The sequence below is a fragment of the Eptesicus fuscus genome, chromosome 13 (genome assembly GCF_027574615.1).
Source record: "Eptesicus fuscus isolate TK198812 chromosome 13, DD_ASM_mEF_20220401, whole genome shotgun sequence".
Lineage (NCBI taxonomy): Eukaryota > Metazoa > Chordata > Mammalia > Chiroptera > Vespertilionidae > Eptesicus > Eptesicus fuscus.
Window position 1 is genome coordinate 41,349,727 of NC_072485.1, and position 18,347 is coordinate 41,368,073.

Genomic DNA, 18,347 nt, shown 5'->3' on the forward strand with positions numbered 1-18,347 from the left:
ATCCCCAAGGGAAACTCTGTAAGATGATAAGGGAGGAGACTTAGGTTCTAGAGTGAAGCCTTTGACTCTCAGCTGAGCAGATCCCCGCAGGTCAGCCCTCATCACTCCGGACAGTGGCTGTCCTGCTGGCCCCTCCGCCATGCCCCAGGAGGATGAAGGAAAGGGGGTCCCCAGGCTCTACCCTGTTGGGTCTGCCTTGCACTTCACCAGCATATTGTGAAGATTAAATCAGATGCCGATGTAAGCGCAAGCCCAATCCACTGCTACCCTCCCAGACACACAGAGACCATTCCCCATCCACTCGGGCTCTGCCTCTGGAGCAAGAACTTGCCTGGTCTAAAGGCAGGCCTGTGTCCCAAGTACTTGGCATCATTCTCAAATTCGTTAGGACCCTTTCTACCAGGGCCCTTCCGGACTGCCTCCCTTACTCCCTCCTCGGACTCCCACGGCCCCTCCTCAGCCTCAGTCTACTCTGAGTACCCCAAGGAAGGCCCAGGGTGTTGGCTGGGCCTCGGGACCAGCATGGACCAAGGGTGAAGTTCCCACGGCTCCAAGAATCACTGCCCTTTGCTGCCTCTGGCCTTTCTTCATGCTGGCTCCTCTCAGACTTGAGTAGCACGGAGGCCGGGCCAGCTCTGCCCAGTCCTGTGCCCAAGGAGGAAAGGGGGCCAAGCCTGGGTTTCCTGGAGCCACCAGCCCAAAGGCCTCTCTGTTCCCTGAATGCTGCAAAGAGGCAAGCTGACACCAGTTTAGATGTAATTTTTTTCCACTTTTGGCGGAGAAAGTGAAGAGACAGAGATAAACAAAATGTACTGTAATACCCCCTCCCCCCAACCCACACTTTGTTTTTAAACAAACAGGCCAGGTCCTGCCAGGCCTTCCTCCCTACGAAATGCCCTGAGACCACCCCGCCCTGCCCGCACCCCGCCCACACCTCACTGGCCCACTGGCCCTGGAGCTCAGTGGAGAAGGGGAAGCTGTTCTCTGGCTTCAGGCTTGAGATGAGAGCTCCAGCCCCGGCAGGGGAAGCCATGGCACTAGTGCCAGAGCACAACCTTCCTGGCCTGGTCCACGCTCACCACGTGGTTCCCAGAGCAGCACCAGGCCACGGCGTTGACAGCAGCGCTGAGGAGAGGGAGGGCCAGGCTTCAGGGGGGTGCCAGGTGGACCTGCAGCCTGGCGCTGCCCCTCATTACTGAGCCCCCATTTCCTTCCCTATAAGAGGCTCACAGGACTACGGTGAAGATGGACCCAAGTGCATGTGAGAAGTTACCTTGTGAACAGTAAAGGGCTCTGGGAGGTGGAAGATAGGGACACAAGGGCTGGGGACTCCAGGGCCCAAGCATGTCAGAACCTGAACTGGGCTCGGTGGGACTGGAGCCGGGGCGGCAGGGGTCCTGAGGCTAGCGTAGGCAGGTGGGTGTGGTGGCCATGCTCACCAGTGGGGTCCGCGCAGGCTACTCTCCAGTTTCCCAGTGTCTACGTCCCAGATATACAGGGCTCCGTCCCAGGAACCGGCCAGCGCAAAGCTTCTGTCTGGGCTGCAGTGGCCCCGGCACAGCAAGAGAGAAGAGGAGGTCAGAGGTGAGGACCCACGCACACTGACACACAGACACAGTCGGATGGGGCACACTTGGGCATAGGCATGTGCTCTCACATACACACCTGAACACGGCTTTGGTCCAGTCAGAACCGCACTTGAAGCCATCAGCTCTGAGAACAGACAGAGTTGGGTCAGAATGGAGGTGGCCGTCAAGGGATCGGGTACCTCTCAGCAGGCCCTGGTCCAGAAGGGCCTCAAGGGAGGGCCCCCGTTGACAGGCCCTGGGGAGCCTTTCATAGGGGACAAGAGGCCGAACTGCCCCAACCAAAGCCACAGGCCAAGGCCATGAGGCAGGTACCTGAACACCTGGCGGATATTGCTGAATCGCAGGTCGATGACCTTGAGTGTGTTGTCACGGGAACAGCTGAGCAGATGCAGCTGATCGTGGCTGAGGCTCAGGGAGGTGACCCGGCCCTGCACAGGGATGACCTGTGTGCAGCGGGGCCCCCTAAGGAGCAAGGACAGAGATGGGGATGAGGAGCAGCCCACCCTGACAGGGCCACTCCTGGTCCAGAGGCACCCAGGTCTCAGAGCACTGGGGCCACGGCTGACAGTGACTCATCTCCCACTGCAGCCAGCCCCCTCCAACGGGGACCGGAGAGCCCCTGAAGCCCGTGGGTCACCAAAATAAGGTCAGAGGGGCCCAGCTGGCATGGCTCAGTGGTTGAGTGTCAACCTATGAACCAAGAGGTCATGGTTCAGTTCCCGGTCAGGGCACATGCCCAGTGTGGGGCGTGCAGGAGGCAGCCAATCAATGATTCCCTCTCATCATTGATGTTTCTCTCTTTCCCTCTCCCTTCCTCTCTGAAATCAATTTATTTTTTTAAAAGGCCAAAGGAAACACGCGCGAAAGACAGCAAGGGTGTCCAACGGCAGACCAGTAAGGGCAATCACTGCAGACCAGTAAGGAGCAGCCTGGGGCAGGCCTGGCACTGGCTTTTATTACCATTCGAGCCCAGTGTTGGGCTCTTAGGTTTAAAATACAACTAAAACTTTTGTTCCTTTTGATTAAAAAGTGGTGACTATAGGAAAAGGGGTTTCTAGGTCTTGGCTGCCAAGGCCCAGGCAGAGTCCTGTGGGTGGAAGGAGGACCCCTGAGTGGCAGAGGTCCAGCAGCTAAGCCTTCCCGGGGCCAAGCCCAGCACCAGGGCTCCACGGCCAAAGAAAGGAAAGAGAACACGGGAGCCCTGCCCCTGCGCCTCCGCCAGGCACAGCCTGTCACCTGCTGTCCCAGAACCGGATCTTCTGGTCATTGTGGCCACTAATGATGATATGGTCCCCACACACCACGTCGTTGCAGTAGGAAAAGACATCGATGGTCCTCGAGCCTAGGGGACAAGGAGCAGAGCCCCAGCCTCAGAGAAGAGTCAGGAGCCAGCCACAGACATATGGGAAGCTGAAGCCCTGGAGCCTCCCCAAACTAGAACCCGGGCCCCCTGCTTCCCAGCCCAAAACCCAGGGTCACCAAGAAACTGACAGCACCAATGGGGGATGGAGGAGGGGCCTCGGGAGGTGTCACACCAAATGCCTGTGCTTCTTGGAAACACTCCCAGAGCAGGTCAGGGTCCCTCATTGACCAGCCTGGGGGTGAGGAGGGTGTGGGCAGGGGGTTGGGGGGCTGGGCCTCACAGTAGGCACGGCCGAGGTCCCACTCCTTCACCGTCCGGTCTCGGCTCCCAGTCACCGCCTGGTGCCTCGTTAGCTTGAATTTAGCAGCCGTCACCTTGTCTGTGTGTCCAGTTAGTGTCTCCTACCCCTCCCCCATCCCAAATATGGATCAAGGGCATGGCCAAGAGTCCATAACACCCCCCTCTAGGCCCAAGGCATGACCCTGACCCCCAGGCGGCCTCCCCAGTCAGACCTCACCTTGGACTGTGCCTCTCCCACCTTCCAGAGCTGAGCAGCCTGACTGTAAGTAGCTGCCAATACCTGGGAGCCCTGGAGAGGTGAGAGGAGGAGAGGTCATAGACCTGGGCCTGGCCAGAGGCAACATCCCTCCGGCCAGAGAGCCGGGACAGAGCCGCCTTGAGGCGTCTCACAACCCAGGTCCCCCAGGCAGGCAGAGGAGCCTCTGGCCCAAGGAGGAGGACTTGAGGGCCCAGTTCTATGATACCCATGTACTTCTAAGTCCAAGATCCCCCAGGTGCCTAGGGTAGAGACTGGGGGGAAGGAAACATCCCATGCTACTGGGGCAAAGCCCTCTCACCGAGGGGTCAAAGTCCACACTGGTGATGCTGCTACCAGCTCCTTCAAGAGTTTGGTTGGCCTCCAGGCGACCTGGGGGAACCAGGGGAAGATACAGTGCAATGAGGTCACTAACCTCACGAAAACAAGGAGCTGAGATGGAGAATGAGAAAATCAATCTTTCCCAATTTAGGGACAGAATTGGGTCTGTTCTGGGGGCCTGGGCTGCACCTTCCCAATCTGCCAGCAGGGGGCGCCAGAGGATAGCTGGTCATTTCACAGCACTAAAGAGGACTAGAGAAAAGGGACTGTCCCTAGGTCACACAGCAAGCCAAGGGCCAGGCCAGCTGGAGATCTGACTCCTCAAGGAAGCCCCCAGGAGCTGGCTCTAACTTCCCAATACCCACCCCCCCTCCCTCCCCCCCCTCTCCCCACACACACACGCTCACACACACACACACACAGAGCCCAAGGTAGGTAACTAACATTGGTTTCTTACTGAGTTCTGAGCGTTCCAATGATAACAGAAGTGGCCTAGTACCCAGTGGTGTGTCTCAGTGGTTGAGCATCAATCTCTGAACCAGGAAGTCAGTTAGATTCCTGGCCAGGGCACATGCCCAGGTTGCAGGCTCAGTCCTCAGTGTGGGGTATACAGGAGGCGGCCGATCAATGATTCTCTCTATTCATTGATGTTTCTCCCCACCCCACCCCACCTCTCTCTCTCTCCCCACCCCCTTCCTCTCTGAAATCAATAAGAAATAAAAGAAGTGGCCTAGAGAACCCCTCATCTCCTAACAGGGACCATGTGAGCTCAGCCCTCCTCATCCTGCAGGCCTGGACCCCAGAAGCTGGAAGACTCTATCTTTCTTCAGAAAAGCAAGCTCAATACTCTTGCCAAGGAATCATCTGGCCACTGCCCATAAGAATATTCCACATGAGGAAACATGAAGAGGTCCAAGAAACAAGCTGAGGGTGTGGTCTGGAGAGAAAGCATAGGGTTGGCCTGCAGGGGAGGAACCCTCACCTCCCACAACATTCCAGAGGTGAATGAGGTGGTCGGCCCCTCCAGTGGCCAGGAGGCTGCCATTGGGACCGAAACGAACTGCATTGACCTCAGAAAGGTGGGCATCCTGTAGGAAAAAAGGAAAGATTGGTGCCCCTGATCCTTGCCACACAGGCCTCTTTGTGCATGCTCACAGGCTCTCTCACATGCACTAGTGCACACAGTAGGGTCTCATAATCCCTGCCTAGATCCCTCCAACAGCCTCCCCTGGCTGATACCCCATACTTCCTGACTAGCCTCTTGGGCTCCCAGCCTCCTCTCTCCCTCTCCAGCCCATGCCCCTATTATAAATGGCTGAGGGGCTCCCACCACAAGCTGTGGCAGAAAAACTGCTCCTGCTGAAGAGCCCAGCCCTGCTTCCCTGGCCTCCCTGGACCACTCCTGGGGCCCACACTCCCCATATCAGCACCTTACGCATGTGGCCCAGCTCCTCCTCACCAGCACATCCTGAGCCCAGGTAGGAAGTCGGGCAGCCACGCACACAGGGATGCTGTGATATTGCTGCTCAAACGCTCCCCCAATTGAGTGTCCTCTCCTCTTCTTGAAACTGGGGGGAGAGGAGGGTCAGGAGGGCATTCAGTAAGTTCCTCTGAGGCAGTAACAACAGGAAGCAGACACAGAAGGCAGCAGAACGTGGCCAGGAGGCGTAGGGAGCGCTGTCCCCAACCTGGCCTCTGACCCCAGGGGTCAGTGTGGAGATGGCAGGGGCACAGAGAAATGCACAGAGACGGCAGAGTGGATGGATGCAGAGAAACCTTGGGGCTGGGGTTTCAGCCCTGGTCTTGTCACTCCTTGGTTCTGTGACCCTTAACGAGTCCCTGAGATTTCTGAACCTCAGTTTCCCAACTGAGTGGTAGCTCCTGTGCAGTCTCAGGCTGGAACTCTTGGTCCCCTGTGAGGAAATGCAATGAGGGACAGCCTGGAGGGTAGCTGAGCAGGGGCTGAAGATGAGGCCATGCACCCAGCTCTGCCTGCGGGGCTCAGCAGAGACTCACACAGATTGCTGGGCAACACAGATGGACAGACTGAGGTACACACGCAGACCAAGTCTGAAAAGCTGCATACAAGGCTCCAAGAGGCCCTATCCCTTCACACACACATCGGTGCACACGCACACTTACTGCAGGAGCCCCTTTACCACATCCACACAGCGGGACAGCGTCAGGGAGGTGGCGGAGGCAGACCTGGGGCAGAATCGAGAGAGACGTGCTAAGGGACTGGCCGGGGGATGTCCCTTATTCGACCAGCAGTTATTCGACCCTTCTCTGCGGGGCTCTGGGGCTCATAGCTTCTGGAGCCCACAATGAGAACTTGGCTCCTCAAAGATCCAGAGAGTGGCATGACCCAGAGCAGTCCCATGAAGATGGAGGCAGACAGGGAGTTGGCAATGACGTCTCCCAAAGTTTTCACCATGATGGTAAGAACTGCCTCAGCACCCAAGTGTTCCCCAACCAAAGTTCCTGGGAGGCTGAGCGGGGCCTATGGGGGGGGGGGGGTGAAGGTGTCTCCAGGCTGGAATAGCATAAGGCTGAGGGCAGGGCGATGTGAGGACCTAGATGTGCTGAGGCCTCAAAAATGCTAAAGGAGAGGGAGTGTCCTGGGATGACTTGGCTCTCCAGGACTGCCAAGGGCTTTGGGGACCAGGATCGCATGCCCCTCCCCAACGTTCCTTCGCTGCCCTGAGGCCTGGGCACCAGTGACCTGTAAGGAGGAGCTGCAGGAGAGCTTTCAGCCTGGGGAATGGGGCAGGGAAGGGCAGCCTCAATGCCAGGCAAATCCAGACAAATGAGGAAACTGAGGGGAGGGGCCAGAGGACTGAAACCCCAATCAGGTCCCACTGTGTGAGCTCACATCTATCTACACGTGCTCAGAGTCTCACACGCATTCAAGTATGCTCACCCAGGCTTGCACACTCGTGTGCTCTCATATCCCTGTGTATGCACACACATGCCTTCAACAGCTGAGCCCCGGGCCCTGCCCACAGGTTCCCTCCTGGTGACACCCTTTCACCAGCCTGACACCCCACCCCCAGAGGTCTGGTCCTGGGGAGGAAAGAAAGGAGTGAGGACAGGGTTGGGGTCCCTGAGGTGGCACTGGAGGTCAGACCTGTCCTAGGAGGTCTGAGCTGTATGTACCCCAGTGTCTCTCCAAGGCCCCCTCCCAATCCAAGAGTAGGCTCAAGGTCCTACTGGAAGATCCGGGCTGGGGCTCAGCTCAGAGTTCTGGGCCAGTCCTCACCTGAAGGGCTTCTCCCTCTTCTCACCAGCTTCCCTCTCTAGAAACTCGGGTTCAGCAGGCAGCGTGAGAGTCATCTCAGCCTTCTCCCTGATCCCATTGCCTAAGGTGTCTGGGTTCCTGGGAGAGCAGATGGAGCTCAGAAAGGCCAAGGGACCAGGCCAGCCCCTCCCTGTCCCAGAGCCCCACATGGTGAAGATGTGCAGACCCCGTGATACGGGGTCAGGGTGGGCGCACACGTGACAGGGCCGCGCGCTGGCTTCTACGACCACACGTGTCTGCACGCGTCCTGCGGCCTCAGTCTGTGTGCCCCCTCCCCACCGTGGCTGTACACACGTATATGGGTAGCCGCAGGCAGGTGTGGGGCAAGGTATCAGTGGAGGCAGCGGCACAAGAGCAGGGCACTCCAGATCGCACGGGGCAGAGCCAGCATCTGAGGCTCTTACTCGCTAATGCTCACTGTCCGCTTGGCAGCCTTCTTCAGCTCCTGGGACACCAGCGCCTGCTTGGCCCTGGGGGTATAAAAACTTCCTGGTACACAGGCGCCGGACGCTGCCCCCTTCCCCAGAGTGCGTGGGTCCTCCTTCCTGGGGAAGGGGCAAGGGGTTCCCTTACGGGGGACGGGGGACGGGACCCAGCCCTCTGACCTCTCGCGGCGCTCGTTGCGCAGGTTGCGCTCGGCGGCCGCGCGCGCCTTGCGCTGCACCAACCGCTCCAGCAGGTCGCGCGCCTCCTCCTCGAGCCTGCGCAGTGCCGCCTCCTGGAGCCGGGCTTGCAGGCGCAGCGCCTCGTAGGCCGCCCGCTGCGCCACGTTCCGCGCCCGCCGCACGTCCACCTGCCTCACTTGCTGGGCCCGCTCCTCCTGCAGCTGCACCACCTGAGCCTCCAGGGCCGCCAGCCTGGAGCAGGGGGCGAGCCAGCGTCAGTGCCCGGGGGGACCGGGTCTCAGCTGGGGCAGACTTGCCCGCGGCCACGCGCCAGCCAAGCAGCTAAGGCAAGTCTCCCACCCAGCCTTCCCCGCTCAGAGTCCCGCGGCTCCGGGCGTTTGGGGACGAGGGGAAAGCTGTCGGGCCCTGCTGGAGACACACGGGGTCACCCGTCCCCCCTCCCGGGCTCGGAGCCCCCCCCCCAGAGGTGGGCGCGGTTCCCCTGCGCTCGCCCGCCGGCGCCTCACCTGCTCTGCCGCTCCTCCAGCTCGGTCTCCAGGGCGCCCAGGGCTGCGGTCTTTTCCACCACCTGGTAGGCCATCTGGGGGCGGTGAAAGGCCTCTTTGTAGAGCGTCAGCCAGGGTCTGCTCCTCCACCCACCCGCTCCCTTACTGAAAAGCAAGCTGGGGCGCAGGTAGACTTGGGATCTGGCATGGAATGCGCTGCTGTTTCGTGGAGCGATGGAAGGGACTTGGGCTCTGAAGTCTAATCCCTGCGTGTCAGTCTTGGCATGGCCATTTATTTTCTCTGTGACCCTGGGGTAGTCATTTAACCCCAACCTTCTGTTATCTCACCTATAAAATGGGAATGATAGTGCTTGCCTTATAGCGTAATACGGAATTATTATGAGAAATCATTTTTCAAATAATGGCAAATTTTTTTAATATAGCTCTTATGTGTTCCATGCCTTGTGCTGAGCATTCTACACATATTAACTCTTAATCCCCATAACATCACTATGAGGTAGGTGATGCCATTCTCCACATTTTACAGAGAAGGACATTGACACAGAGAAGTTAAGTGTCTTGCCCAAAGTCACACAGCTAAATGGCAGAGCTGAGCCGAGACCGGTTTGGCTCAGTGGATAGAGCATCGGTCTGCGGACCAAAAGGTCCCAGGTTCGATTCCGGTCAAGGGCATGTACATGGGTTGCGGGCACATCCCCAGTAGGGGGTGTGCAGGAGGCAGCTGATCGATGTTTCCCTCTCATCGATGTTTCTAACTCTCTATCCCTCTCCCTTCCTCTCTGTAAAAAATCAATAAAATATATATATTTAAAAAAATAAAAAATAAAAAATAATAATAAATGGCAGAGCTGATATTGGAACCCAGGCCACCTAACATTATGCTCCAAGTGAAGGGCTGGTCTACAGGATGGCTTTAAGGGTTGTGGATTCTGTCCCCCTGGCCTTCTGAACAGATCCCCCAGAGTAAGAAGGAGCCCTGAGCAGAGGCACACAGGCTAAGAACAGGAATGGACTATAAGAGCACCAGGCCCAGCATAAATACTGGAGCTTTCCCACAGCCCAAGTGTGGGGGTGAGGGTTATCTTATCTGCCTCACTGAACAGTCCTTCAACAGAGCCAGGAGCTGGGGAAGCCACAGAGATCAAGTTCAACTCCCACCTTTTGGAGCTGAGGGATCAGTGGGAGAGACAGGCTCCAGAAAAAGCAGTTGCCACCAGTGTGGCAAGAGGAACCTGAGGAAGTGGCCTAGGCTGGGGCTCTGTTGGTAACCTGTTCCTGTGTTCTCACATGGGCGGGCCTGGTGAGGGACGGATTGAGGAGCAAGGTTGGTGCTGTCCACCTGCACTGACATCACTCCCTCTCTGCGTGGGCCTGGGGGAGGGGCCCAGCACACACAGGCAGGGAGACCTGCTTTCATGCCTGGCTGGCCCAGTTTATAACATAATTCCTTTCACCACTAAGCAATCTGACCACCGCTCCCACTTCCTCACCTGTCATTTACTCGCATTGATGTCTTGGTACTCAGTTTTGTTTTGTTTTTGTGGGGTTTTTTTATGCTTTTCAAAATTCAAATAATAGAGATGGAAAACAGATTAGTTGCTAACAGGAGTTAGGACTGGTTGGGGCAGAGGGATAAGTTGTGACTAAAATAGGGTAGAGAGAGATCTCTGATCATGAAATAGAGCCGTACCTTAATGTTCACACAAATCTACACGTGACAAAATCACAAAGAATTACATACAGTTCATACCAATATCAACTCCCTGGTTGTGTGTGCTATAGTTACAGAAGATAACCGATGGGGGAAACTGGGTAAAGGGCACACAGGTCCTCTCTGTACTGTCACTGCAGCTTCCTGTGAGTCTATAATTATTTCAAAATAAAAAGTTAAAATAATAGTAATAATTCATGTTTGTTGTGATAATGTGAAACAGTACAAAGAAAAAGCCCCTCCTCAACCCTTGGTATATCCGATGGGAGCTGACTGGTGTGTGACTAAGGAAATGAAGGAGAGGGAGTGCTGAGGGCAAGAGGTGTGGGAGGTATCCCATACACAGGGAACTATGAACTCAGAGATAAGAGAGTGGCAGGATGTGTATGTGTGTGTGTGTGTGTGTGTGTGTGTGTGTGTGTGTGTGTATCTCCTATCTAATAAAGAGGGAAGGTGCTAATTGACCATCACACCCTCACAAAGAGTGGAGGTGCCCACAGCCAATAAGGAGGGAATATGCTAATTGACTGTCACGCCCTCAAAGATGGCGGCGCCCACAGCCACAAGATGATGGCACCCAGTCCCCTCAGCCTGGCCACTCCACGCACCTGCCTCCAGAGTCCCCCAATCCCCTCAGCCCCCCAGCCACACAGGGCCGGCCCAAGGTGCAGGCAAGCCTCGAATGTTGGCTGCCCGGCCACCCAGGGCCAGCCGAGGCTTGTGCTGCCAGCAGCGGCAGCAGCAGAGGTGTGATGGGGGCGTCGCCTTCCCCTGATCACCGGGTTATCTCCCTCCCCTGAGGGCTCCCGGGCTGTGAGAGGGGGCAGGCCAGGCTGAGGGACCCCTCCCTCCAGTGCATGAATTTTCATGCACCGGGCCTCTAATATCCTATATAATAAAAGGCTAATGTGCAAATAGACTGAACGGTGGAACAACTGGTCACTATGACGCGCACTGACCACTAGGCGGCAGATGCTCAATGCAGAAGCTGACCCCTGGTGGTCAGTATGCACCCACAAGGGGAGCGCTGCTCAGCCAGAAGTCACACTCATGGCTGGCGAGTGCAGCGGTGGTGGTGGGAGCCTCTCCCACCTCCACAGCAGTGCTAAGGATGTCCAACTGACAGCTTAAGCCGGCAGTCGGACATTCCCCAAAAGCTCCCAGACTACGAGAGGGCACAGGCTCAGCTGAGGGACCACCTTCTGAGTGCATGAATTTCGTGCACCGGGCATCTAGTGTGTGTGTGTGTGTGTGTGTGTGTGTGTGTGTGTGTGTGTATCAAACTGATAATGGGGAGAGGTGATGAAAGGCTCTTTTTTTGTATTCTATGGATTTCAGTTCTCTTGAAATGTTCAAAACAAACATATTATATATTACTTTTTCACTAATGGAAGTCATTTTTATTATTAAAATATATCACTCTGAGAGCTGTATGAAGAATGGATGGGGATGCCAAGAGAGGAGTCATCCAGGTGGAATGAGGTTAATTTGGACCAGGCCAGATATGGAATAGGGAACAAGTTGATAGATTCCGAGGCAGGATCCATGACCTGGTGACTAGCTCAGAACAGAGGGCTGGGAAGGGTCAGGGGTGCCCCCAGGTTTCCAGCCCTGTGACTGCTAATGGAGGGGTGCATGATCTACCTCATTCATCACTCAGTCTACAGATATTCATTAGCATGGACTGTGGAGACAAGCCCCAGGGACACAATGGAGGCAGACAAAAAGCATTCCAGGCCTTGGGGTGCTCACAGCCCAGAAGGGGGTTCAGATGTTTGAGAACCACTTCTCCAATGTCAAGTTGTAACTACAAGACTCTGAGGAAGAGGCTCTCACTGGATTCATAGCCCCATTCCCATACTAGTTAGGCAGGTGACTTGGCATGCTGACTGGACATGAGTTTACTGGTCTATCAGTCTCCTCCAGTGGACTTGAACCTCCATAAGGCCGGGTCTTGTTTATACTGCATTCCTGTGCCTTGCATGTAGCAATTGTCAATAAATATGTGTTGAAAGAATGGAGAGTACCCGGCCAGCGTGGCTCAGTGGTTGAACGTCAACCTATGAACCAAGAGGGCTGAACTCTCACCTCACTTCCTCCAACTGCTGTTGGAGCCCACTTCATCCTGGGCTGCCAGAGCCAAGCGAGAGAGCATCGGACTGTCTGGCCTCAAGGCACTGGACGTGGGGACTGTCCCCCTTTTGCTGGCTCCCTTGGACTGCATCTTCCTTCCCCCAAAATCCTAGATCCTGGCCCCACTACATTGTTTCTCAGACCCTTGCCCAGCCTACCTCACCACAGACCAGCCGAAGTCCCTCCTTCTCCTCTTGCCATTTCACCCTCAGAATGTCTGGTGATGGGACTTGGTCTGAGTTAGACCGCGACTCCTCCTCCCTGCCAACCAATCAAGAGAGTGGTGCTCATTGTCCCTCCATTCACCCGGGCGACGTGCACGAAAAGCCTGAGACCAGAATCAGGAACTTTTTCCTAGGAAGGTGGAAGCCAGAAAGCCAGTAGAGGAAAGAGCACATCTCCAGCAATTGGAGCTGTCCATGACTCCTCGGCTCCGGGAGCCCCCCAGCCTTGGTTTCCATGGTCAGGACCCTTCTTAAGAAGCACCTCCCAACACTGAGCCCCAACCCATTCTTGATTCTCATCTTCACTCCCTCTTTGGAATAGGTAGCAAGACCCTTTCTGTAGGCATCGGGTAAAGAATAGGGATCCAGTCCTGGCTGGGGAGGCTCAGTTGGTTAGGCCGGGTTCAATCCCCAGTAGGGGGCGTGCAGGAGGCAGCCAATCAATGATTTTCTATCATCGTTGATGTTTCTCTCTCTCCCTCTTCCTTCCTCTCTCTGAAATCAATAAAAACATATATTTTTTAAAAAGACAAGAGAGCCCTGACCGGTTTGGCTCAGTGGATAGAGCCTCGGCCTGTGGACTGAAGGGTCCCAGGTTCAATTCTGGTCAAGGGCATGTACCTTGGTTGCCGGGCACATCCCCAGTAGGGGGTGTGCAGGAGGCAGCTGATCAATGTTTCTCTCTCATCGATGTTTCTAACTAACTATCCCTCTCCCCTCCTCTCTGTAAAAATCAATAAAATATATATTTTTTAAAAAAGACAAGAGAGATAAAGACAGAAAAGGGGAAAAGATGAGTGTGGGGGTGGGAAGGGAAAGAGATGGGACAAATGCAGAGATGGACTGAGATGGGTAGGAGAGAAGAACATTCAAAGCAGCTGCCTGGGGAAGGCTGAAGAGCTTACATACCCCTCCCCCGGGCAGCAGACAGGGGCCAATGAGGTGCCAGGGAGAGAATGAACCCAGCACGGGCAGTGGGGGCAGGGTCTAGGCACAGGCAGCCCATTGTGACCACAACCACAAACACCCATACACTCACCAAGGGCCCTGGGAGGGAACAGGAGTGACATCGTTTGGCTCTGGCTGCAGCTTGTCTGAGAACCGGGCCAGCAGTTCAGCCTTCTCTAGGAGACGGTTATCTAGGGGTGCAAGAGGGTGAACCTGGGGCAAAGACACTTACCAGCAGACTCCAGGCATAAAGGTTCCCTTCCTGGCTGGGAAGGCTGCAGGAGCCCAGGGGTGCCAATGGGAGAGCTGCTGGCAGATCGGGTTCTGCCCCTTTAAGGGGTGTTTATACAGCTCCACCAGGACCTTCAGCCTTGGCACAGCATCCTCACAGCACTAGCCTCCAGACCCTCCCAGGAGAAGACCTGCTCTCCCAGGGACAAAGAACGAGGACCACCACTGGGGAAGGGTCCTGAGAAAGGATGGGGCCAGGGTTGAACCCCCAGCCCCAGGGCAGGGCCTGGCCGCAGAGAGTGATGACACACACAGCTCCACCTGCCTATGGACTTACTTCCCCTCCAGGGGCTCTAACTTTCTGGATGAAAAAACAATCCTGACTTCCCCTGGTGGGTGGAAGGTTCCTCTCCTCCCTCCCCCCACACCCATCCAGCAGACCTCCTCAAGTTTGGTAGTTTCTGCTACAGACCCTGAAACACACCTCCTCCACCCCCACCGAGGCCACTTCCTCTTTTTTCACCAATTCCAGGATAAGGTGGAGGTGACAAGCCCAGGCCTAGCTCCACAGAACTTTCCCTCCCCAAGTCTCACCTCCAAACCCCAGCCCAGCCCTCAGGGCACTGCCCTGGCCCCCAGCAAGTCTAAATAAAGATGCCGTTTTGCCCAGCTTATGGGTGGGAAATCTGAGGCTTAGGAATATGATCTGCCCAAGACCACAGAGAAGACTGGACTTGAAGTGTGTCTGATTTCAGCCCTCTGGAGTCTCCCCAGGCCCACACATTTGCAGCCGGTGGGGGGAGGGTTGGAGGGGGAGGGTTGGTGAAGCTTCAGCCAAGGTTAGGCCCAGTGATGGAGCTAGAGAAGTGACCAGAAGCCCTACACACAGATGCACGCCTGTTTATCTCTCTTGATCTACCTACCCCTTCCTGACCAGCGACCCAGAAACAACTCTGACCATCTGATTCCAGGGCTCAGCTAGCTCCCTCCTGCAGCCTGGGGCCTCCGTTTCTCCCTCCGGCCAGGGTTGGCTGGGCACAGAGGCACTCCAAAAACCTGAGCCAGGACCATCTACCAGTGGCAAAGCCCGAGACTCGGAGCTTCCTCCCTAGAGATTCAGTTTCACTCCTTTCCTCAATCAGCTAAAAAGTAGTTGCTCTGGACAGTCCCACCTTCTCTCACTGGGCTGTGGGGACCAAATGGACTGACCAGGCTCTACCTTAGGGACCGCCCGGCAGGGGGAAGCACAAGAGACCCTACAAAATCAACACTGGCTGACCGGTGCCTAGGAAGCACAGCTCATGGAGCGGAGCCGGGCCCAGAGGGGCGAGGAGAGCAGCGAGCGGCACGAGGAGGAGCTGCGTCCAGGACTGCGCTCTGCGCAGCGCCCGGACTGGAAAGGGCAGGGATGTGGCCGTGCGGAGACAGGGCGTCACAGATGGGAGCGCAGCAGGCCCCGGGCTTCGGAGACCAGAAGGCATCGGTGCACTTGCGTCACCGCTGGAGAAACCAGACACACTTTTCCCGCAGCTCCATCCCCTCCACAGCCATCATCCACGCCCCGCGGGCGCACTCACAGGCCGGCACCAGCTCCAGGAAGAGTGCCTTCTGCGTGCGGTCCCGCTGCCGCAGCTGCCGCACGATGTGGCTTTTCCAGCGGGCGGCGGGCGCTCCGGTGCCGCAGGGCCCCGCCATGGCCGCTCCCTCCCGCCTGTCCCGCGCGGGCAACGGCTCCTCCGAAGGCTCGGGTGGGCTGGGGCGGGGCCTCCAGGGGACTCCGTGACGACAAGGGGAGGGCCGCGGCGGGGAATCCCCGGGCTGTACCAAGGGCATATTGGAGGGGGAGACGCAATCGTGGGGGAAGCCGCCCCAGTGTCAGGAGACCCCTAAAAATTCCTCACCTAAATCGGAGCTCCTATTGCTGCCCGAGGTAGTAAGCGGGACTCGAGGATGGAGCCTCCGGGGCGGCCTCCCCATGCCTGTGGGCGCGTCCGCAGGCGGGGCCTCCAGGGCCCGAGCTCCTTAACCCCACAGCAGCTGCGGAGCTCACAGCGGCAGATGCTTGCCCGCGCCCCCTCGCCCCCTCTGCGCCAGGCTGCGCTCCGGGGCCAGGACCTGGAGGCCTCCTCACGCCCGCCCTGGCCCTCGAGGCACTCAAGGTCTGCGAGCAGAGGCGACACAGACACCAGGCACGCACCGTAAGACAGTGGGTAAGAAAGCACAGAGGAAGGAACTGAAGGGAAGAGGCCCTGCTTTCTGGAGGTGGTGGCATTTGGGTTGGGTTGTGAGGGATGAAATAGTTGGCCAGGAGGAAGAACAGGCAGCAGGAAGAACAAGTGCTGCCTTGGCATAAAGGTTCCATGGCATAAAAACTCTCAGTGGATTCGGGAGTTTATTTGATTGGCCTCTGGAATGGCAGCATCTCTTCCAGGTACACTTGATAGTAAATCACGGACTGCAGGGAACTATAATAAAATTATGTCCAGCAAGACTCCTGTCCAGAGCTCTGCAGACACAGGCTGGTGTGAAGAATAAAAGAGGAATTCATTGGGCCCAGGTTCATCCCAAGGTACATTGTGTAAGGCCCCTGCAGGCCCTGCTCTCTCTCCGTGAGTGAATGCAGACCTCTCCATTCCCGGGAAATTAGAGAAACTGAGCAACGTTGAGGATCCAGACAGGCCTTGGAGGTGACAGGTTTGTTGAGATGCAGATGATGCATCACAGGACTTGGAAAGCAGTAAATGCCAGTGATAGCCCCGGAGAGTAGTATAACACCTCCTGTCCAGCAGGCGTGGCTCAGTGGTTGAGCCTTGACCTAAGAACCAGGAGGTCACGGTTTGATTCCTGGTCAGGGCACATGCCCGGATTGTGGGCTCAATCCCCAGTGTGGGGTGTGCAGGAGGCAGGTGATGGATGATACTCTCTCATCATTGGTGTTTCTCTCTCTCTCTCTCTCTCCTCTCTCCTCTCTCTCTCTCTGAAATCAGTATGTTAAAATAAAAATAAAATAAAATACACCTTTTCCTTAGTCAGCCTGGCTCCTGCTCATGGGTCACTTCCTCCAGTAAAACGTCCCTGCCCCTGCAAGGAGTTAAGGCTTCACTGTCCTCAGCCTCAGCCCAAACCTAACTTGTCTGTTGAAGGAGTGGGTGGCTGGTGGTAACATTCACTAGAAGGCATGCCCAGGGGAAGGGCACGGTACCCATGGAGGCCAAAGCCAGTTGGCAACAGTGAGGAATTCCATTTAGGACTGACTAACTCGAGGTGCCCAGGGACACCATCAGAGGAGCTGGGGCTGTGGGCTTGGAAGGGAAGGTTAACAGGGCTCTGCCTAGTTGTGAGGTGCAAAGGTGCTCTTCTCAGGGGAGGGGTCACATTGGGGCCAGGGGTTCCTAACCCTTTTTTGACTCAGAAAACATTCCTGGGATATTTTAAATAATTTTGTCATTTTTTTGATAGTATGCAATAAAGATTTTGATTACAAATATCTTCTATCTTTAGACTATAAAATATTGTATTATAAAGTTCACTTAAAATAGAATTTTAAATAACAGTCATAATACATGAAGACAAATTTCTATTTTTCACATTTATCATGATGTTTATATTTAATTTTGTTCGAAAACCATGATTCTATGACCAATAAATATAAAAAGTGATTATATCATGCTTTAGAGACCTAATGTTCTTAAGAACATAGTTGGAAACTTGCACTTGGGTTAGACATCTTCAGCAGCCAGAGTGATTGTTTAAAATCCTGAATCGGTTTGTGTTATCATTACTTAAAACCCTCCTAAGACTTCCCAGCATATTCAAAGCAAACTACAACATCTGGCTGGGGCCTTCAAGACCCTGCTTGATCTGGCTTCTGCCTTTATATCTGACCTCTCTTTTTACTGTTTAGAAAGCTTTATTCACAATGCTAAAAGCACTGCCAAACTCATGGCAGCACCACCCTGGTTGCCCCTATTCCTGGCGCTTTCCCTCCAGAACTTTTAGGAGCTGGCATTACCCCTTCTTTCAGAGGACCTTCCCTGTTCACCCAATCTGAAGTAGCCCCATCCCAACCAAGGCCTACAACATCATCGAGTTGCTCTTCTTTCCAAAGCAATTAACACTCCCCAAAAGGATCTTGTTTCTGTGTTTGTTCAGTTGTTTATGATTTGTATCTCCTAACAGGCTGGAAGTTTCAGGAGAGCCAGCATCAAGCCAGCCTTGATCACAGCTCTTTCTTCAGCATCTATCATGGACCCTGGCACCAGCTGAGTAGGTGATCAGTAACTATTGCTGTTGCTGTGATTTCAAAAATATACCAAACCAGTTTTCATGGCCCAGTGCTTAGAAGTTTTAAGTTCAAAATTGTAGCTATTTTTGACTGAAAATAAATCACATGGACATAGCTGAAAATTCAAATAGCGTAAGAGTGAGGCCCTTTGCCACACTTTCATACTTGTTGGGAGAGGACAGGCTGTTCTGTGGTCTTTTGGTCATCTATTACTTAATGCGACCACTTCTTACTATCTCATGATTCTGAGTGTTGGCAGAGCTCAGCTGGGCGTCTCTAATGTGGTTGCAGTCACAACCAGCAGTGGAGTCATCTGAAGACAGCTGATTTGGTTGCTAATGACAGCTCTCTCATCTGTCTGGCCAGAGAGGTTGGCAGTTAGCTAGAAGGAGAATTAGAGCTGGGCCTCCAGGTGGCTTAGGTTTCTCAGGGCATGGTGGCTACATTCTGAGAGGGAGCATTCAAAGCAAACATTCCATTGATCAAACAGTCACAGCCAGCCCAGATTCAAGGACAGGAGACAGAGACTCCAGCTTCCAATGAAAGGCGTGTCAAA

At 55.2% G+C, this 18,347-nt stretch overlaps 1 protein-coding gene across 1 annotated transcript; it reads right to left on the minus strand.

Annotated features, from left to right (window-relative positions):
* Window positions 1–883: 883 nt before the first annotated feature.
* On the minus strand, window positions 884–15,232 carry ATG16L2 (autophagy related 16 like 2). The gene is made up of 18 exons (XM_028158235.2): window positions 15,084–15,232; window positions 13,367–13,466; window positions 12,262–12,364; window positions 8,260–8,333; window positions 7,733–7,984; window positions 7,532–7,597; window positions 7,089–7,205; window positions 5,972–6,034; window positions 5,289–5,397; window positions 4,812–4,917; window positions 3,810–3,880; window positions 3,470–3,541; window positions 3,233–3,353; window positions 2,826–2,931; window positions 1,902–2,051; window positions 1,666–1,713; window positions 1,440–1,541; window positions 884–1,125 (listed from the first exon to the last, which is right to left on the minus strand). Exons 1-18 carry the CDS (start codon window positions 15,199–15,201, stop codon window positions 1,038–1,040), a joined length of 1,866 nt encoding a protein of 621 aa, XP_028014036.2. The 5' UTR covers window positions 15,202–15,232; the 3' UTR covers window positions 884–1,037.
* Window positions 15,233–18,347: the final 3,115 nt, after the last annotated feature.

Coding starts and splice junctions, on each gene's coding strand:
- ATG16L2 (XM_028158235.2), bottom strand. CDS start 15,201: ATGGCGGGGCCCTGCGGCACCGGAGCGCCCGCCGCCCGCTGGAAAAGC. Junction 7,206..7,531: donor CGGACAGTGAGCATTAGCGA/GTAAGAGCCTCA, acceptor CTGCTCTCCCAG/GAACCCAGACACCTTAGGCA. Junction 3,881..4,811: donor CCTCTGGAATGTTGTGGGAG/GTGAGGGTTCCT, acceptor TGGTTCCCCCAG/GTCGCCTGGAGGCCAACCAA.